Here is a 22053-nt window from a genome sequence, read left to right on the forward strand (position 1 = left end):
AAGACAAAGCTTGGCACGCTGAGGTCTTCTCAGATTTCAGGTTTTCTTGGGAGGTTTGCTTTGTGTTTATAATGGCATTTTCTGCATGATCCAGGGGAAAAGCTTGAAGAGGGGAGGTTTTATGCTTGCTGGTGTGTTGATTTTGTTGGGGTTGGGTTTTCGGCAGAATTCTGTGCAACTGCAGTGTGCGTTTGAATGAGTGCTTGCGTGCTATAATCAGTTCTTTGATTTTAGGTTTTTGAGAGTGTGTCCTCCCAACTCCACTAGGAAGAGTTTATCTGGTGCCAAACATTAGTTCACCTGATTTGTTTAGACTTTTGCTCAACTTAATCTTGACCCTCAGGATTTTCTGCTAGACATTAGGTCCTCGATCCGTCTAGGCTTCCTGCTTGATGTTTTCAACCCTTGGGGTTTCCTGCCGGGTGTCCTCGACCCAGGGCATGATGCCCGATGTCATCGAAACAGTTAAGACTTCCTGCTCCGTCCCTCCGACTAGAGCTTCCTGCTCAACTAAAACTTTCCTACAAATTCGATAAACACATCAAAACTCAAAAGGACTTTAACTTTTAACCCTTTGTATCAAAATCTAGTTTCCATATCTCCACACATTCACTTTGAGATGGAAAGACTGCCCTTTTTGCTTCACCAGAAATTATATTAAGAAGATGGCAGTAATTTCCATAATGTCTGTCTTCTGAATGTTGAGAATTCAGAGGTTCACAAAACTGGTAATTGTATTAGATAACTCGCTTCCTTGACATGGCAATGAAATAAGGAAACATTGGTGTATCAATTTACTAGGGAATATTAATGAAGATAATCTAAAATTTCCTTCATTCACATCTAAAACTAGTCTGCTATTGTTATGAACTCAAATAGCATTAAATGCCAACATTCTGAGAGAAATAGCACAAAATATCTTCATCTCCCCGAAATTCCTTCTGTCAAACAACCAAACAACATTAAGATGCAATATTAAATGAACCAGGTTTGTATAACTTTGTACCAACTTCTAACTCAATGTATGAAATTGAACTCACAGTAACTTGCAGCACACAACTTACCTGCATTTAATATCTGAGCTTGACAATAAATAGATTAATCGCATTCAGCTGAAAGACGTTGCAACATATCAAGTTTCTTTTGTGGAAAATGTTGAGTAAGGATGGAATATGTTGAACTGATGCCAATTTACGAGTTATGTCCTTTTTATAAAAAGAAAAAGAAAAAAAGAAAGGAAAATATTCAACTGAACCTCATTGAGTTGGCTAGTAGACATGCCTTCACAAGGATATGAACATTGCACTGCATTCCAGTTGAATGATATATTAATTGGCATTTTAAAGGATAACAGCATACCAAATGAACCAAACTTTGCAGACCAGAAGTGGAATAATATGCAATCTTCGCTGTTCTGTCATCTCATCTAGTGATGGAATTGAATATCAATACACCGAGTTTTCATAGATACCAGAACCAAAATACCATAGCCAGTGATAAAAACCTATCATCATATTCTATCCTCAATATTTATTATTTAGCCAAACACAAGCCTTAAATACCCATTTACTCTTAACAAAAAATTTGGAAACATCTATAGTATAATAATACTGCATTTTCTAAATAAACTTGCTCAAGAAACAAATAATCCGTTTCAGCTAAAGATATGCATTAAAAATTTTCAATGGTACAGACAACAGTGTGTTGTACCTCATATACCGTGTACAAAAATCCGACAAGTAGGAAGACGACGTGATGCAGCTCTAACAACTTAGAAAATATCATGATGTTTGCACGAGATGATACATATAAGAAAAACTCAGACAAAGTTCTCGGTCCCTCTCATCACCCCAACCTCCCCAACCTTTAAAACCAGCTTGGTAACCTGTCTGCTTCTTGAAAGCATGCACTGGCCAATTGGACTTTATATTCAAAATTTTATCAATTTCATCAAACTGTATACTTGCTTCCCCGTTGTCAATGCATGCACTGCTCTTCCCTTGTCCCTGATGCAATCCGCATTTTCCAAAATGAGCTGCACTTCTCCTAGGACCTCTAAGAGTGTAAACAGGGGTCCCAAATGAAGGATAGACAGTAGCCCACATAGTTATGTCCCAGTTATATTCATCAAATGAGCAAAACTCCTTTGCTTTTGAGTGGATCTTCCTCCAAACTGTCCGGTTAAAGGCGTACCCTACATTGCCCATCTTCTCAGCAATCAACATATCCAAGCCTTCTCCTTTAGAATTCACATCCGATGGTGCCAGGTTGGCAGCATAACACTCGGGGCATTTCGAGGGTTTCAATCCTATGAGAAGTTGGAGGTTCCGGTAGGCATTTGGATATATATAATGGTCCTCTTCAATGAAAAGAAGGTGACCAGAGAATCCCTTGGTCTCATCCATCCCATCCCACACAGTATTCATCATCCACCACCAATGATGCTTCAAAGACACAATGTTGGGTGACCGGTGGTTGCCATATTGGTCCGCTGTCCCATTACACTTCTTCATAACAGGGTCCTCCTTATTGCGGCAATCACCTGGTGAGATGCCCGGAAAGCTATCACGGAACAAGTGTGGAGAATATGGTGCAAAGATCTGCTTGACCTGGCAGTACCGGATGCTCTGGACAATTCTATCCATCTCAGGGAAGTATCCATCGTGGCTTACAATTAGCAATGTCTCCCCAATCCCCTCCACAGCCGCGAGGCTCTGGACGACCGCCTTGAGGTATTTGGGGCGGTTATGAACATAAAGGACGATCTTAATGTGGTCTTTGGGCAGCTTAGGAAAGAGATTCAGATTCCTAGGGGGCAATTTGTTCCTCTGATCCAGAGAAATGGATAGCGAATTCTGATATGGTAACCTGAGCTCAGATTTGAGATGCCTCACTGCGGGGTGGTCAGTTTCCCAAGCATCGTCCTTTTCCAATTTTGCAAAGGAAGCATATGAAGTTACCGCTCCATGTTTCAGCACAAAGATTAGAAACATAACGGCGACTAGGATTGAGAGAAGGAGCGGAAGCACGCGCCGCCACGGGAGAGCCTCTTTCATAGCGCGTGACTTCCTGTTAAAGGCCATCGAACTTTTGATCCTAGGAACCCTAATCCTGCAAAAGCATATCAAATCTCAAATTTGTGGCTTATGAATGCAAGGCGAAAAACCAAGGAAATACCTTGCCCAGAAGCTACTTCATCGACGAATCACAATCTATGATACTACAGATGAAACAAAAAAGAGAGAGAGACGGCAATTGAAGAGATTCCGCATCAGCTATCATTAAGATCACGGAAATCCAAAACGGCAAATGAATTGGTTACCCGAAGAAAGCAATCGCTTCCCAGGAGCTAAGAGAATGAACGATAATCAACCTCGAAACATCTGCAAGAAAAGGAACGAGAGATCTGAACGCCGATCGAGCGAGGGCGGAGAGACAAAAGGAGGCGGCGGCGACCGCAAGTGAAGTCGTCGACTGCTTGGTGGGCACGAAAGTCGAAACCCACCACGCATGGGCATTGCAGGCATAGCAATGGCCACTGGGACCGACTGAATAAGTAGACGTAGCTATCATTTACTCCATTGTCTACCTGGATGAAGTTTCGAGAAAGCTCAGTGGGACTCGCTCCTTTCGTCTAGAGATCAAATAGACGGACGAGTAGCTGGGTTGAGTCCGTGCAGCGGGATCACACCCCCCACATTGATTAAGCCCGCTGTAATTAATTATCAACCGAGGACTTTGGTCCTTTTATCAGAGAACACTTACATTTAATATATAACATAATATTAACGGTTCTCAAATCAAATATAACATTTACATAAAAAAAACTTACTTTATAAATTATTTTGGTTCTTAAAAATTAAATATTAATAGATGCTGTTAGTATTTATTTGGTAAAATAATTATTTATAATTAATTAAGTTAGATAAAGATCTAACAAAATTTTCTATCGGTCATTTAAATAAATTGAAAAATACTAATATTTCTTAGTTAAAAAGAAAAATCTCTATGAATATATGGATATAAAATAATTATTTATGCTCGTTCGGCAATTAGATATAGATTAATTTTATATTTAAATATAAAAATATGTAATCTTATAAAATTTTTGCATTTTAAAATATGTCCCTAGCATTAAATCAGATCTACGTTTAGAAAGGGAATCTAGACTTTGCGTAAGAAGACTTTCCAAGTCTCCCACTTTTGTCCCTTTGTCCCGGACCATCATCAGCCGGCCGGGGCCGGTCCATCCCTTCCTCACCCATGACCCACCCACGTTTCAGTTACATCAACTGCCTTCCTTCCCCACCGGCCGGCGACGGAGTTGATCCAGCTGCATTATTCACGCAGGCCATCACCACCTGCAGCTAAAAGCTCGCTCGAAAGCCGCCTCCCTCCGTGATAAAGGGCACGAGATGATACATTAATTGCTTGATTACTGATGAACTTGATTGGACTCACGTTTGCATACGAATTGAATTTTTAGCACTACAATATTCTGAGGATGGCATTGATCAGCCTGAAGATGTACTTATTATCAATCACTTCACACGCAAATTACGGGCATAAAAAGAGGAAAGCAAATTGATTACATGATGAAGCAACCGTAGGAAGGCTCGTCCTCGCAGACGATCTTGTAGCATGGGTAGCCGCCGTAGTACACGGGTTGCGATGGCGGGGGATCCGCCACAGGTTTGGATGGTGGCGAGGCGGAGGACACGTGGCCGCAGGAGCAGCAGCGGCAGCACCCCTGGCGCGGCTCGTAGCAGGGGCAAGGCTGGTAGCAGCAGGGCCCCATCGGGACTGGGAACGCCCACATCGGGAATCTCACAACCACCTCCGGCGGCGGCGCTGGCTCTATCTTGGGTGGTGGAGGCTTGGACGCGGGTGGTGGAGGCTTGGACGCAGGTGGTGGAGGCTTGGGAAGCGGTTGTGGAGGCTTGGGCAGGGAAGGTTTCGGAGGGAGAGGATCTAGTTTGGGCTCCTTCTTCGGTGGAGGTGGGGGTGGGTCTGGTTTTTTGATCTCGATGTCTTTGATCACTTTGTAGGCCATGCAGCAGAGCTTCTTGATAAAGCAGTCGGGGTTGAAAGGGCCAGATACAGTGACAGTGTTCTTCTTCTCATCGAAGACGATGGAATTGATCTCGAATCGCTCTAAAGATAAATTTACAGAATTTCTCAAAAAAAAAGAGAAAATTTGCTTACTTAAGTACTCTGAAACTTAGGAAGCCGGTAATGCATATGCTTACTCTGGAGCTGGCAAAGTGTGCGCTTGATCTTCTTGGAGCAGCAGCAGCATTCGAGGTCGACCTTTATGATAACTGTGGCAATCTGTGACAATTCAGAGTAGATTACGCATCTATCGATCACAACATAAAGTGATCAGAATTAAGCGATCCAAAGCAGAGGATCTAACTGGGGAATTGAATACCTTTGGCTCTTTCCCTGCCATCTCTTGCAAGTTTTGGAATCTGAATTAAGACTGAAAGGATAGACCAGGATGAGAGCCGGCTGTCCCTTTATAGACAGCTAGCTTTCCTTCGTAGATAAAATAGTTTTCAGAGCATGATCGTAGAGCTTTACCTTCATTGTGGCTGCTTGTATTCGGCAATAAACAGAGAGATTAAATTTTCAACCTGTAGCAAAAAGAGAAGTAAAAGAAAAATCAAAGTTGGACCAGCTGCTAGTCTATGTTAGTCAGAAAGAAATTAATGATTACATCTTGTTTAATTGATGATGATGAGATAATTAAGAATTATTGTGCTTTTGAGCTGAACAATCGGATAGCTTTGCTTAGGATTTGACATCACCTTTGGCCTGTAGCTTGCATCATTGCACACCAAACCTAGAGCACTAGGAACTCTCATAATTTTTAAGTCGTTCTTTTCGTGCTATAAACAACATAGAATGAGTCGACAAGACAATTGAGGATATAATTTCAGTATAGAAAATCGGTATGCCTCCATTGCATTAATGATCTGGACATCAGTATCATCCTTAACATGCTTGGGAGGATTCTTGATCAAAAACTAAGCTAGATTGAGTGTAGTCAAATAGAAGAACATTTTCTGCTACCACATCTTGAAGTTCAACTTACTGAACTTCTTTGGCCTTTTACCATAGTTAATTGAAATATTTCCAATCAGGACGGAGGGGTTCATTACATATTAAGTTTATTGCACCTTAACACTTTTCGTGATTATCTTAATAGAAATGAATCTATTTTAACATTGTTGAACAATTTTACTGGAGATAGAGGGGAAATACTCTAAATTTACAAAACTAAATTCATACTTATCTATTAAGTGACTTGAACTAATAATTTTAGACTACTAGTGGAACTGGTTCAGTTGAGCTTCCAGTGGTTCAAGCAAAGTAGGAAGTGGAGTACTGAGTCTGAGTCAGGGTGTCCCTCAACTGTTGATTAGCAACTTATATCCAAGTCACCAAGTGTCAAGATGGTTGACTGACAAGTGAGTCGTCGAGTCGTTGAATTGCTCGACTACCAAGTCAAGCTGCGTAGAAGACTTGAATCAGCCGAGTGTTCAGAGGGCGAGCATAATGCTCCTGAGTGGACGTTGAGTTGGGATGCAAGTCGCCCGAGTCATCGAGTTAAGAAAGGAAGATGTTGAGTTGAGACACACGTCACTCGAATAAGTTGCCGAGTCAAGAAAGGAAGATGTGAGTATTCAGGAAGTAATCTCAAGTTCGAGTAGGTTTTTGAGTGCTCGGAAACTGAGACGTCGATGACCTCATTCAATGCAGATTCATCCCACCTCTGGATGTGCTTCAAGGTTGTTGTGAGTTTACAATTTTTCAGGATACAATGGTCAACTACGATTCCCACCAAACACTGGTAGTCACGGCGAATTGAGAGGTGCCCGAATACTATCACGAATATTCTACCGAGCGAAAGATGCACGATAGAGAGGATTAAAGTGACGAGGGACTATGGTGAAAGAATTCTATTTTTTTTTCTCCTTTTTCTCACTCATGGCCTCCTTATAAAGGAGGTCATGGACTGTTTCAAATCGATGATTACATATTACATTAATCTCAATTAACCTATCCATTATACTTTTGAATAGTAGTAAAATGTTGGTTTATTTTTTTAGGTAAATTTTATCCTGACCGATCCAATATTTGACGCGCGTGAGACATACTTGTGCACAAATCAATTTAGTTCAATGTAAATCTAGATCTTAGATTTACATTCCATACACACGGGAGAAGAGAATCTTTTCCCATGTAATTATCAATAACTACAATACATGTATTACAATATAAATTAATAATAAAATCATAGGAATATGAAACTAAAAATTCATACCTTCCCTTTTCCACCTCAATTTTTTCCATTCAAATTTACAACGCTTAGTCCTTAATCATGCTACTTCGTAGAGAAACTCAGAACTCTTGCAAAAGCTCTTTAGTGCAAATGAACGAGTAACAGAGGTTCCTAGCATAACACATGTACGGTGAGGATTTATATATATATTTTATTTTAGTTTTAATAATTTTTAATAAAAAAAATGATATATTTAAAGAAAAAGTTTGATTTTAAGAATAGACATATAAAAAAAATTGATGAGCTCTATAAAAAATAAAATCATGAGTTATAAATTTATATATCTATCCGTGAATAATTCATTAATATTTTTTCTTAAATATATAGTAATTCTGACAAGTGACATCAATATTTCGGTATCAGCATGACGTGTGATAAAATTTGGTAGACGGTCAAATTTCGTGATGGTCGTTGTCGGTACGGAGGTAGGCAGGGCTCCTTTGGTGGTTGGGCCGTAGCAATGTAATTATACCGTTGCAGATAAATTATAAAATTAATTTACAGTCGATTATTAAATTGGGCAAGAGATAAGAGCGATTTTTTTTTTCAAGATATGCGTCCGTTAAATATTAATATATTTTTTATTTTATTGTAATAAATTTGTCTCCTTTAATTAATTGAGCATCCTGGAAAGATAATTAAGACGCATCAAAACCATTATGAAGTGTCATAATTTAGACAATCATTTAGAGACAATCCTAAAATTATCTGATACATCTGCCTTCATCAGCTGATTTATTTCTCACATATATCGTGCTATTTAATTTTTTACGAGTCTTGTAGATTAAATGACAAAATAATTTCATCGATTCAATCTAAAAAATGCTATTGGTGACAGTAATTAATATAGTAATTTACTAATTTGTTAAAATTTTCTAAAGTAAAGTAAAATGGCATCTCACAGCATCGTTGCACTGGAGAGAGAGATAAATAGCGTTCGTAATTTTTTATATTTTCAAAAAATATAGAATACACAATGAAAATAAAAAAATAAACAAAGAAAACAAAGAGATAACGTAAGTTAATTTTATTTGGTTCGGAACTCATGACGACTCCTACTTCAAGACCCGCGATAATCGATCATTTTTGTTAGACAATCTACTAGAAGTTCGAATAAGAATACAATATTTAAGTACAAAGACTACAATAACTTAGATGTTGTAAACTAAATTATATCGGCAATAACATATATAAAGATTCCCACTTTCGATCATTGGAGCATCATTACAACGTTGTTGAGGGCTTTTCTGATCAGCGCACAAGAGCGAAAGTTGTTTTGAAGTTGCTAGTCGAACCCTCCTTTTATAGTCCCATCCGGACGCCTAGATCCCTCCCCGAGCATCTGGAGTGTGTTGACGTGGAATACTCTCATCGAAACTTCATCCAAAAAGTTTATCCATGTTCGGGTGCCCGAACCATTGACGTGGGTCGGCTAGTCGTCGTGTTCCAACTCAGAATGAAAATAATTTTCGCTAGTCTGAGCACCTGGAGCAACTCTGGGCACCTAGACCGTCCGGGTGCCAGGGCAGGCATCCACCCAGGGCGCTCCCTCGTCGTCACTTACCCGAGCGTCTGGAGTAACTCCGGGTGTCTGTACAAGCTCCGGGCACCTAGAGTCTTGTTTTCCAACCACCAACTTTCAGCATCACAAGGTTAACACAAGGACAAATAATGTGTAAAGTAATGTAATTTTTGACAATTTTCGGACTATCCGATCCTGACTTTGAGTTTCTCTGAAATTCTAGGTCGAACCGATGCCTATTGTTTCCGTTACGAGGAATGCGCCCTCACCTACTCCTCTTAAGAGAGTTTACCTTTTGTCAGATCAGTCCTCCAGACTGTCTGGACTTTTGCTCAGCATCCGAGACTTCAGGACTTTCACCTAGTGTCCTTGACCCTAGAATTTTTCGCTTGGTGTCTGCAGCTCCCAGGACTTTTACCTAGTGTCCTCGACCCTAGTGTAGGTGCAGCGGAGGTCGGTAAGAGGGGGGTGAATTGCCTGTAAATAAAAATTATACCCTCCTTGTGCTTTCAACTCAAATAGTGCAATAGTAAATAAACTGATAAAAGCAATAAAGAAATAAGAAGACAGGAATTTAACCTGGTTACAACCAAGAGGATTGTTAATCCAAGGCAGTAAGAAAAGCGCAGTAGAAAGGTCTCCTTTGCTGAAGGCGGAGAAGCCTTTTACACACTAACAGCTCAGAACTATTGCTAGGAAGTTGTTACAGAGTTGAATGAATAATCGATATTAAATTCCTAGCTCCAGGGCCCTTTAAATAGCCTCTGGAAATCTGATCTTGAGGGTCCAGGGCGCCTCCAACAGGGGTCCAAGGCACCTCCATCGAGTGGGTGGATAAAACTTTATCCAAAAGCTCAACGTTCAATTCTGCCTGGTCTAACAGGGGTTGAAGGCGCCCTCAAGCTGGAGGCGCCTCCAAGCCTGATGGAGGTGCTTCCAAGCTGGCTGGCAACTTTTCCAGCTTGGTTGCTTCTTTGCTTCGTCTTCCAAAGTCTCGTTCTTTTGGGTGATCCCGGCCAACCGAAATAGGGCTCACCCGAACCTAATTTCCGGCCTTCTGCTCGAGCAGACTTCAATCTGGCTTCTCGTCCCTCGAACGCCACGCACGTTCTTCTCATCCACCAGAGTACTCTTCCGCAGCTGTCTCGTGCTTTGGACGCATCGAGCCCGTCGGCTCCCTTCCCGTGTCATCCTTCTCGCTAGCTGCGTCTTCCGCTCGACTTCCTGCACTCCTAAGCTCCTGCACACTCAGACACAGGGATCAAACACAAAGCAGGACCTAACCAACTTGGTTGATCACATCAAAACACCCACGGGGACCAACAATCTCCCCCTTTTTGATGTGCATCAACCCAAGTTCAAGTTAGGGTAAAAATAGACAAAAAAGTAATATAAAATATCACTTAAACTAACATGTTAAGCATCAGTTTGCAATAAATAAAATTACAACTACTTAATTAAGAGTTAACAAGAAAATATTTTGTAATTTTTAAAAAATACTCTAAAAAAAATACTCTCCCCCTGAACTTGTACTTCTCTCTCCCCCTTTGATCACAGCAAAAACGGGGTAACAGAAAACATTTTAGCAAAAAATTCTAAAAAAAAATCTAAGTAAAATGATTTTTTTTAAAAAAAATTTCTAAGTGATAAAAGAATTTTAACTAAAACGATTTGTTTGAATTTTTTAAGATAATTCTAAGTCAAAAAAAAATAATTTTGAAGATAACTTCCAAAACAAATTGTAAAGAATTTTTAAGGCAATGTTTAAAAACTTTTCAAGGCATTATTTAATTTCAATTTTAATACTTTTATCAGAAAGTTAATTAAATATTTTTATTTTGATACTTTGGCTTCCAGGTCGTGGTGAGGCACTAGGCCTTCTTGGTTATTGGAGCAACAACCACTTCCTTAGACAAAGCTTCCATAAAGAAACTCAAAGTTTAATTTTTCTCACTGTAAGCTTTTAACTAAAAGAGCAAATTAAACTAGCAAAGATTTTGGAACCCAATAAATGTTCCTTCCTACAGGGCTGGTTAAAAATCTAGGGGATATATTAGTTTTAGGAATTTTCCTAAGTTGACCTTGATGTTTTCTAATATACCAGTTTAATTTCCCATAAATTCTAACTTTTGATTTTGAAAATCTGTTTAGGCATGCATCATTATCTTTCAATTTCTTAATTTCAACTTTTAATTTTTTATTTTCTAATTTTAGATTATCATACATTTCTAGTGGGCATGCTTTTGCTAGGTTTAATTTCAATTCAGCATTTTCTTTTTCTAATTTGAATAAATCTCTAGAAGACATTTAATAAATTGAAAGGACTGAGTCGGGGTTAGGTTACGTACCTTACTTACCTGACTCGGTGATTCTCCCCCTTCCTCGTCGCTTTCTTCTTCTGATGATCCTCCCCCTTCATATATGCTCATCTCTGAACTTGAGTCATCTTCAGGAAGATGGTTGGCTGCCAGCGCTAATCCGGAGAAGACTTCGATGTCTGATTCGGAAGAAGACGAATCTGACCAGGTGGCCTTCAGATTCTTGTGCTTGGAGGATTCTGGTTTCTTGTACTTTGCCTTTTCCTTCTCTTTCCCCTTTTTCTTCAAGTCCGGGCAGTCATCTTTGATGTACCCTTCTTCATTGCAGTTGTAGCAACGGACCGTCCTTTTTCTTTACTGATGTCTTTTTGTCTGCGATCTAAATTTATTAGATTTAAAAAATTTATTGAAGCGTCTTACCAGTAGTGTCGCTTCGGATTCGTCGACCGAGGCTTCGGAGTCAGAACCGTTTATTCTTGCCTTTAAGGCAATGTTCTGACTAGTCTTTTCTACTCCATTGGACTCTGCAACTCGAGATTCGTAAAGTTCAAAAGTAGAAAACAGTTGTTCTAGAGTACTTACCTCGAAGTCCTTAGAGATGTAGTACGCATCTACTAAGGAGACCCACTCTGGAGTTCTGGGGAAGGCGTTGAGCGCGTACCGGATCGAGTCCCGGTTCTTTACTTTTTCTCCAAGGTTGCTTAATTGCGTGATCAGCTCTTTAATCCTCGCTTGGAGTTGCGCTACCTTCTCGCCTTGGTTCATCCGGAGGTTCATCAACTGGGTCCGGAGGATGTCGCGCCTCGCTAGCTTCGCTTCGGAGGTACCTTCGTGAAGCTCCAGGAATTTCTCCCAGAGATCTTTCGCGGAGTCGTAGTTTCTTATCCGATTTACCTCCTGAGGCGGCAAAACGCTGAGCAAGTGGAACTCAGCCTTTCCGTTGACGATGAAATCTGCTTGCTCCTTTTTCGTCCAAGTGTGCTCTTCTTTGTCTTTCGGTGCTGCATATCCATATTTCATTATTAAGAGTATATCAAATTCAGTTTTAAAAAATACCTCCATTTTTCGCTTCCATATAGCGAAATCTCCGTCGAACTTTAAAGGATGAATATTTACTCCGGCCATCGTCTTGATCGTTGTGCTTCAGTCGGCGGTTAGTCCTTCTGAGGCGGTCTGACTCTGATACCAATTGTAGGTGCAGCGGAGGCCGACAAGAGGGGGGTGAATTGCCTGCAAATAAAAATTATACCCTCCTCATGCTTTCAACTCAAATAGTGCAATAGTAAATAAACTGATAAAAGCAATAAAGAAATAAGAAGACAGGAATTTAACCTGGTTACAACCAAGAGGGTTGTTAATCCAGGACAGTAAGAAAAGCGCAGTAGAAAGATCTCCTTTGCTGAAGACGGAGAAGCCTTTTACACTAACAGCTCAGAACTATTGCTAGGAAGTTGTTACAGAGTTGAATGAATAATCGATATTGAATTCCTAGCTCTAGGGGCCTTTAAATAGCCTCTGGAAATCTGATCTCGAGGGTCCAGGGCTCCTCCAACAGGGGTCCAAGGCACCTCCATCGAGTGGGTGGATAAAACTTTATCCAAAAACTCAACGTTCAATTCTGCCGGGTCCGAGGCGCCTTCAACAGGGGTTAAAGGCACCCTCAAGCTGGAGGCACCTCCAAGCTGGTTGGCAGCTTTTTCCAGCTTGGTTGCTTCTTTGCTTCGTCTTCCGAAGTCTCGTTCTTTTGGGTGATCCCGGCTAACCGAAATAGGACTCACCCGAACCCAATTCCCGGCCTTCTCCTCGAGCAGGCTTTACTCCGGCTTCTCGTCCCTCGAACGCCGCACACGTTCTTCTCGTCCACCGGAGTAGACTTCCGCAGCTGTCTCGTCCTTCGGATGCACCAAGCCCGTCGGCTCCCTTCCCGTGTCGTCCTTCTCTCTAGTTGCGTCTTCCGCTCAACTTCCTACGCTCCTAAGCTCCTGCACACTCAGACACAGGGATCAAACACAAACCAGGACCTAACCAACTTAGTTGATCACATCAAAACACCCACGGGGACCAACACCTAGGATTTCACTCGACGTCCTCGACCTGCCAAGATTTTGCCCAGTACCATGGATCAGGACTTCATTGTCTAGTTGCAGCTAGGACTTTCCACATGTCTAGTATTCAGTATGACTTCTTTGCCTAGTCTCAACTAGGACTTTCACCTTTCCTAAGATCACTTAGGACTTTCCTGCACGCTCAGCTAGACTTGTTAGATCACAACACAACTTAACTTTGAACCTTTGTCAAATATCAAAACACAAGTTTGACTAGTTGGTGCTTCTAACATCAACAATCTCTCTCTTTTTGATTTATGACAATTTAGTTCAAAATTAAGAAAAAATATTTAAAATAAAGTAAGATTTGTAGAACAATCAACAAAGTTTTCAAGGAACATTTTTCAAAGTAAAAAGAAATAAATTTAAATGTTACTTGCTCCCCATTAAATGTTTAAATTTGCAAAATTAACTTTTAATCTTTTTTTTTTAATTTTAACTTTAAGCTCCCTTTTAAGTATCACTTAACTTTTTTTTTTAAAAAAAAAATACTTAGATAAATACTTAGTTTTAAAAAAGATTTATTTGCTTATCTTTAAAAAAGATTTCTTTAAAAAATACTTAACTTAAAATTTTGACAAAAATACTTGATTTCACTTTTTAAAACAACACTTTAATTTTGAAATTAATGTTTTTTTCTAAAAAAATCAATATAATATTTTAAAAAAAATAATACAATACTTTTAAAAATACTCAACCTTTAACTTCCTATTCCCTTTGATTAATGTCAAAAAAAAATTACTTTAAAGAATTGAACAAGTAATTGTTTTAAGTTTATAACTTTAAAATTAGAACAAATTAATGGCCCTAGAGTGCAATCATGATTAAAAATACTTAATTTTCCTAGCATCTTACCAATTTTAGATTTTCAACATCCTAGCCTTATGTGTTTTGAGATATACATAATTTGTAAAATTATATAGGATTCAAATTGAGTAAATTATTCTTAGTAATTTATCAAATAGGATTTGAACTGAAGGATTTGAGTTAGTTGTTAATAAAATCATATTTGATTTAGAGTATATCAAATATGATTCTCATCTATTTGACTTGATTTGATTTAGAGTTTAATTTAAATCATTTTTAGAAAATAATGAAGTTTGAAATTGATTTAAATTTGAAAAATAATTAAGTTGAATTTAAAGAAATCGAATTTCAATTTGAAGAATAATTAAGATTGAATTTTAGGAAAATAATTAAGTTTGAAAATTAATTAAGTTTGAAAATTAATTAGATTTTTTACAATAATTAGGTTTTGATTGGTTTGATTTAAGTTTGAGTTTGATTAGGTTTGGTTGAGTGAAGTTTAAGTTAATTTGGGTTAAGGATGATTCTCAATTTTAACATAAATCTATCTCACCCTTTTCTAGATTTTTAAATAAGGAATTTTATGGGTTTTGTGAGATGGTTAACTTTTATCTTAAATTAAAATTAAAATCTAAGGATTGATTTATATTTAGTTAGACTTAGGTTTAACAGTTAGTCGATTAAATATCTATTTTGATAATTGATTTCTAGGCTATGACGAGACACTATGTCTTCTTAGGTATTGGAGTAACAACCACTTCTAGACAAAGTGTTTTAAGAAAATTGAATATTTAACTTTCTTCCTGAAAATTTTAGATCTAAATAATCAAGTGTAGATCAAATCTAAGTCCTTATATAACCATTCTAGATTAAGTAATTAGTAAACATGAATGACATGATATTTATCAATTAATTAAGCATATGCATATTCATGACAATTATGTATGGATAAACCAAGTCAAACAATTATTAGTTAATTTGTTCCATACTTATAAGATATATTATAGTTAATTTTAAGTTTCAAGTTTAAGTTAACTTTTTAAGTTGAGTTTTAAGTTTAAGGTAAATTTTAATTTGAGTTTTAAGTTTTAAATTTTTAAGTTAAAATTTAAATTTATTGATTAGTTTCATAATTAAAATGTACTTAATTATATCTTGGTTTGTAGAGTTTAAGTTTTAATAATGATTAGCTAAGTTACCGATATGTGTTACAAAAATTAGATTTTAATGTAATGTAAATTTACCAACTTTGATTTCTCCCCTTGGATTCTTGGGTATTTTTTTTAGTCATTGACTTTTGTAGTGATTCATTCATTTGCACTTGAAGCATTCAATGTGCTCCTTCCCTTTCCAGACTTCTGGCATCGATTTCTCCTTCGCCTCCGATTGTGTCGTCCGAATCTTACGAGTAGAGCACTGGTTTCTATGGTGCACTCTCTCCCTACACTTAAAATAAATTATGTGAAATTTAAATTTGAATTTACCATTTTACCTTTTAAATCCATGATACAATTCTCCCCCTTGACTATTGTTATCTTGAATTTGGACTCAGATTCATTTATCTATTCTTTGGCTATTAGTGCTATGAAATTGGTTTGATTTGATTCTTCTGAGTCTGGTTCAGATGTTGACTCTGGGGATTCATACTGAGATTCAAACTTAGGTTCAACTTGGTCTTCTAGCTTTGACAGAATCTCATGAAGCTAGATTAATTTTTCCCAAAGCTCCTTAGCGTTGTTGAACTTTCCAACTTGATCAAGTTCTTCACTTGTTAGTCTGCATAGGAGAGTACATGTCGCTTTTGCATCTACCTCGATCTTCCTCCTTGTTGGTGCATCCCACTTGTCGTAGGCAATGAGTATACCGTCTTTGGTGGAGAGTATGAATCCGGTCTGGATTATGATCCACATCTCCACCTGGGTCTTCAGTTGGTACTCCATCTAATCTAGGGGTGTCAAAAATGAACCCGACCCGAAGACCCAACCCGAGTCGACCCAAAAAAAAATCAGGTTCGGGTTGGACATTTTCGGGTTCGGGTCGGGTTTGGGTTGGAGGGTTGGAGAGTAAAAAATTTTCGGGTTGGGTCGGGTCGGGTTCGGGTTGACCCGAGTTGGCTTAAATATAAGGTTTTGTGGATTTTTTTTGGGTTAAATCAAATTTTATTTTAAAAATTTAGATGTTTTTATGTATATTAATATCATATTTGTATGATAATGATGGAGTATTGAGATAAAAGTGAAGAATTATAGGGGAAATAGCCCAAAAAGTCGTTTTGAATCGGATTTTCGGGTTATATGGGTCGGGTTTGGGTTGATCGGGTTGGTCGGGTTCGGGTTCGGGTTGAGGTGTTTTGGGTTGAACTCGGGTTCAGGTCGGGTTCGGGTTGGGTTAAAAAAAAAAAAACTCAACCCGACCCAACCCGACCCGACCCATCCGAATTGACACCCCTAATCTAATCTTTCTAGTACCCGAAATCCTCAGCAGAGAAGATAAGTGGGTGCACGGTACTGTATCCTCCTTGATAGGTCATAAAAGAATTTGGCACAACAAAAATAAAAAGCAAAGAGTACCAAAACTTGGTCTTCGATTAGTAGTGCGGGAGTAGAAAAGATTAAAAAAAAAAACTGTTCGAGTGTTGTTGCACTAATTTCGAAAAAATTAAAAGAATCGGCAAATTTCTCAAGAGAGATCATTAGACCAATTCTGACTTATGACAAAAATTTGAAAAATGGAAAAAAGGCATAAGAATATTTTTTGCCAAAAAATGGATGAAAAAGCAACGAAAAAGATTACTCGAACAGTAATTATACCAGTTCATAGTGCCCACGCTCTAATACTAATTATAGGATCATTATGCTAGAGGAAGGTGAATAGCGTTTGTGATTTTTCACTTTTTCGGAAAACACAAAATATGCAGTGGAAATAAAGAAGTAAACAAACAAAACAAAGAGATGACACAAGTTGGTTTTATTTGGTTTAGAACATGTGACAACATCTACTCCAAGGCCTGCGATCGTCGATTGCTTTCATTGGGTAATGCACTTGAAGTTCGAATAAAGATACAATATTTAAGTGCAATAACTACAATAATTTAAATGTGGTAATTAAATTATACTGACAACTGTTGGTGCAACCTTAGGTCAAGGTTGACCTGGTTGACCCGACTCGAGTTGACGTGACTCGAGTTGTATTTTGATGTTTGACTTGGGAAGATTGTCGGTGCAACCTTAGGTCAAGGTTGACCTAGTTGTGTTGCATGTTGATGTTTGACACTCGTGAGAGAGTTCTATTCTTGATGTGGGACAAGAATAGATGTTTGGGAGATTATTGGTGCAACCGTAGGTCAAGGTTGACCTGGTTGACCTGATTCGGGAAAAGTCCAAGTATGAAGACTTGGCACGGAAAAGTCCAAGCAGGGAGCTTGGCACGCGAAAAGTCCAAGTATGGAGACTTGGCACGGGAAAAGTCCAAGTATGGAGACTTGGCACTGGAAAAGTCCAAGTATGGAGACTTGGCACGGAGAAGTCCAAGCAGGGAGCTTGGCACGAGGGAAAGTCCTAACTGGGATGTTAGGCAATGGGAAAGTCCTGGTGAGTGAAGCCAGGCAGTGGGAAAGTCCTGGTGAGTGAAGCCAGGCAGTGAGAAAGTCCTAACTGGGATGTTAGGCAGTGGGAAAGTCCTGGTGAGTGAAGCCAGGCAAGGGAAAATCCAGATGGATCAGGGATGATCGGACTTCTGGTGTTGGAAAGTCCAAGTAGGTCAAAGGGATTGACCGGACACTTGGCAGGGAGTTCTAGCAGGTCAAGGGAGTGACCAGATGCTAGGGATGAAGTACCAATAGGTCAAGGTTGACCGGATATTGGTTTGGAAGTCTTGGGACTTGGTTTGGGCAAAAACCAAGCTCTGGATCGGTCACCAGACCGATCCGGTGTCTACTGTTGCTCGATCGGTGCCGTGACCGATCGATATCGAACAACTCTGCTTCGATCGGTGACCGATCGCAAACAACAGAGGCGAAAAGAGGCGGTGATCGGTCCACGCATCGATCTGATGTCCCGATGCGGCCTGGGACCGATCGAGACGATGTCGCGGAAGCACGGCCAGAGTTGGGATCGATGCGTGGACCGATCGGTGCTCTGATCGGTCCACGATCGAGTACGCGAAGGTTACGCACTAACCGATCGGCCGGGACCGATCGGCCCGATGATCGGTCCGTAGACCGATCAGTGTCTGCGACGCAACGGCTAGTTTCTTCGCTGTCTTCTTCGCAGGTATAAAGGGGTCGAGGGCTGCTGCTGCGCGACAACTTCTTCTTCTTCTCTTCTGCTACAAAGCTGCTGTTCTGGTGCTTGAGCTTTGTTGAGCTCTTCTTCGCAAGCTTCGCGTGAGCTTCTCGACTGGGATATCCTGCTGTTGTAGGTGTTCTGAGGAGCTGCTGCTTCAACGAAATCCAGTCGGCGAGGAGGCAAGAAAACCTGTGTTTTTACATTCATTGTTCTTGTCTTCTTGTATTTCTTGTTGTATTCCTTTCTTGCTGTTGCAAGAATATTGTGGCGAGGTTTCTCCACCCACAAGGAGTATATTGTATTAGCCGGTTCTCCGGGGACTCATCCACCGACGGATTGACTGGACTCGTCCACCTTACGGACACGCCGAGGAGTAGGAGCCCTAATCTCCGAACCTCGTTACATCGACGCGTTGAGGTTTGATCTTCTTGTTTTCGTTTCCTTGTTTGTTTTTCCGCTGCGCTAACGAATTGTAGGAAGAAAAACGAGCGATTTGGGGCGGCTATTCACACCCCCCCTCTCTAGCCGAGTACGAACGATCCAAGGCCTGCGATCGTCGATTGCTTTCATTGGGTAATCCACTTGAAGTTCGAATAAAGATACAATATTTAAGTGCAATAACTACAATAATTTAAATGTGGTAATTAAATTATACTGACAACAACATATATAAAGATTCTCACTTTTGATCATCATAGCATCATTACAGCATCAGTGAGGGCTTTTCTGATCAGCGCGCAAGAGCAAAACTTGTTTGGATTAATGTTTTGATGTTGTTGGTCAAACCCTCTTTTTATAACCGCATCTGGGTGCCTGAATCCCTCCCTGAGCGATTGGAGTGTGCTGGCGTGGAGTGCTCTTGTCGAAACGTCATCCAAAAAGTTTATCCATGTCCGGGCACCCGAACCCCCTCCGGGTGCCTGAACCGCCAACGTGGGTCAGCCAGTCGTCACACTCCAACTTAGAATGAAGATGACTTTTCACTGGTTTGGGTGCCTGGCCAAGCACCCACCTGGGGTGCTCCCTCATCATCACTTACCTGGGCGCCTAGAGCCTTATTTTCCAGCCACTAATTTTCTGTATCACAAGGGTAGCACAAGCACACATAATATGTAAAGTAATGAAATTTTTGACAGTGTTCGGACTATCCAGTCCTGACTTTGAATTTCACTGAAACTTTAGGTCAGACCGACGCCTACTATTTTCTCTACGAGGAATGCATCCTCACCTACTCCTCTCAGGAGAATTTACCTTTTGTCAGACCAGTTCTTCAAACCGTCTAGATTTTTGCTCAATATCCGAGACTTCAAAACTTTCACTTAGTGTCCTCGACCCTAGGATTTTTCGCTTGGTATTCGCGACCCCAGGACTTTCATCTAATGTCCTCGACCCTTGGATTTCACTCCACATCCTCGACCTGCCAAGACTTTGCCCAGTACCACAGATCAAGACTTCATTGCTTAGTCGCAGCTAGGACTTTCCACCTGTCTACTGTCCACTAAGACTTCTTTGTCTAGCCTCAACTAAAATTTTCACCTTGCCTAATATCACTTAGGATTTTCCTGCACACTCAGCTAGACTTGTTAGATCATAACATAATATAACTTTGAACCTTTACTAAATATCAAAACACAAATTTAATTAGCTAGTGCTTCTAGCACCAATACATCTAAGTTCATTTTCTAAATAAGAACCTAATTCCTTTATTCGCCGGGGACTTATAATTCTATGAAGGTTTAATTAATTAAAAATATCTTAAATTTTAAGTTCTTATCTAAAATTTTCCACTTACTTTAAATTATTCCAACTTTGTCCTTGATTATAAACTTTCATTTGTTAAAACTCTTCTAGACAAAATGGCCAAACTAATTAGAGTTATTTTTTTTCTCTAAACCACTCTCTCAAGCCAAAAAAAGAACTCAACACGTAATAATAATGTTTAGTTTTTGTTTAAAAAAATTATCTTTGATCATTGCATATAAAAAACATTGATTGTTAGGCTAAAGTTGTCAAGATAGAATGGTGATGAAACAGCACCAGTTCTATCGAGGAACTTGAGTTGGCGAGGAAATGTTTGTATTTAAGAATTGAATCTAAGTCTGTGTAAATAATTTTCTTAAAGAATTTAATACTTTCATTATTTTGGTAGACTAAATTATAATGGGCAATCTCTTCTAGGATATAATAAATTTTCAAATAACAAAACAGCAAGTTCTTTGATTATCTGTATTAGAATATAGAATGATTATAGTTAGTTTTATCCAACCAAGAACACTTATTTACAGAATTCTTAGGCTTAACATCAAACAATCATGTTAGTTTACAAAGAAATACAACTGTTTGGTCATAAAACAGTGCAACACTTGGCTTTAACGCTGAAAATGTTGCAATGTTTCAAAGTTGATTCCAATTTGACCTTTGCTGGCCAGCCTTAGTAACATTGCAGCATTGTTCTTAACAATGTAGCGTTGCAACATTCAAACTTCTTTTGATGCCTTTTTAATTGTTACAATGCAAACTAAACATCAACATTCCTCTGCTTAGTTTGCAATGTAACTTCAAACTAACACTTTTTTTATTAATGTCACATATAAAAGAAAGTGATTTTCCTCGTAAACTCTCTTATAATGTAAATAAGCCATAAGTCCATGGCAAATAATTGGTGGCTCATTGCTTAAATCAATATTTAATCATGTCTTAAACTTATCACACATATGAGCCTTCAATGACATTCTCTTATTCACACACTTTTAAGCTCGCTTTTTTGTCCATGTGTCCATCCTAGTTTCATAACCATTTATAAGCTCTCAGGGTGTAGCACAGATAATGGGCGCATAACATCTTTGGCGTAATGATCAGGGGTCGATTTCGAGAAACTGACGACTTGTGGTCACCCCACTATTGGTGGCAAAAGGCAAATACGCTCGCCCCCAGCGCCCCCGCCAACCCGTCCCAAGGCCAACACAGAGGAGGTAAATCATGGACGGCTACTAGCCTTTGGAATAGTGACTAGCACATAAGGGAGGTATTTACCTCGGCTTTGCCGAGATTCGAACCCCAGACCTCATTGTGACAACACTTCTTATAATTACACTGGCGGACGAGAAGGAAGCATGCGGTGGTTCCGAGGGACGAGAAGCCGGAGCGGAAGAATGCTCGAGGAGCAAGAGATGCAGCTAGCGAGAAGGTCGGCACGGGGTGCGACCGAGGGACGAACACTGCGGATGAGTACGCTAGCGGACAAGAAGGAAGCACGCTGTGATTCCGAGAGACGAGAAGCCTGAGCAGAAGCTTGCTCGAGAAGACCGGAAGTTGGGTTCGGGTGAGCCCTATTCCGGATGACAGAGATCACCCAATTGAGCGAAAGACTCGGTTTGAGATAAATAGAGCCAGAGCAGAAGACCCGGGCAGGAAAAAGTCAATGGGGTTGACTTTTCCCTCCCGACGGCCGGAGTTGACTTTTTCACAAGATCGAATTTTGACTCGATCTAACATTGGGGGATAAAGTTTATTCCCCCCAGGCGCCCGGATCCCTCAGGGCGCCCCGACCAAGGCTATAAATATAGCCTTGGTCCAGAAGCTTTTCAACAACTCAAACAATTCATTCTTTCTGCACTTGTACGCTTTCTCTGTAGTTAAACTTTTATTTTCTGCGCTTCATCGTTGT

At 39.6% G+C, this 22053-nt stretch overlaps 2 protein-coding genes across 4 annotated transcripts; both read right to left on the reverse strand.

Moving 5' to 3' along the window:
- Positions 1 to 1652: 1652 nt before the first annotated feature.
- On the reverse strand, positions 1653 to 3588 carry LOC122014723 (alpha-1,6-mannosyl-glycoprotein 2-beta-N-acetylglucosaminyltransferase-like). 3 transcript variants are annotated; one of them, XM_042571109.1, is made up of 3 exons: positions 3323 to 3464; positions 3178 to 3220; positions 1653 to 3111 (listed from the first exon to the last, which is right to left on the reverse strand). In XM_042571109.1, exon 3 carries the CDS (start codon positions 3081 to 3083, stop codon positions 1782 to 1784), a length of 1302 nt encoding a protein of 433 aa, XP_042427043.1. In that variant the 5' UTR covers positions 3084 to 3111; positions 3178 to 3220; positions 3323 to 3464; the 3' UTR covers positions 1653 to 1781. The 3 variants fall into 3 exon arrangements, with proteins under 3 accessions (XP_042427043.1, XP_042427042.1, XP_042427041.1); XM_042571108.1 differs by lacking the exon at positions 3178 to 3220 and having other exon boundaries at positions 3374 to 3588; XM_042571107.1 differs by lacking the exon at positions 3178 to 3220 and having other exon boundaries at positions 3323 to 3588.
- A 908-nt stretch (positions 3589 to 4496) lies between these two features.
- LOC122014725 (protein PYRICULARIA ORYZAE RESISTANCE 21-like) lies at positions 4497 to 5616 on the reverse strand. The gene is made up of 3 exons (XM_042571110.1): positions 5432 to 5616; positions 5250 to 5331; positions 4497 to 5154 (listed from the first exon to the last, which is right to left on the reverse strand). The coding sequence occupies exons 1-3, from the start codon at positions 5450 to 5452 to the stop codon at positions 4589 to 4591; spliced, it is 669 nt and encodes a 222-aa protein (XP_042427044.1). The 5' UTR covers positions 5453 to 5616; the 3' UTR covers positions 4497 to 4588.
- Positions 5617 to 22053: the final 16437 nt, after the last annotated feature.

Source organism: Zingiber officinale, chromosome 8B (genome assembly GCF_018446385.1).
Source record: "Zingiber officinale cultivar Zhangliang chromosome 8B, Zo_v1.1, whole genome shotgun sequence".
Lineage (NCBI taxonomy): Eukaryota > Viridiplantae > Streptophyta > Magnoliopsida > Zingiberales > Zingiberaceae > Zingiber > Zingiber officinale.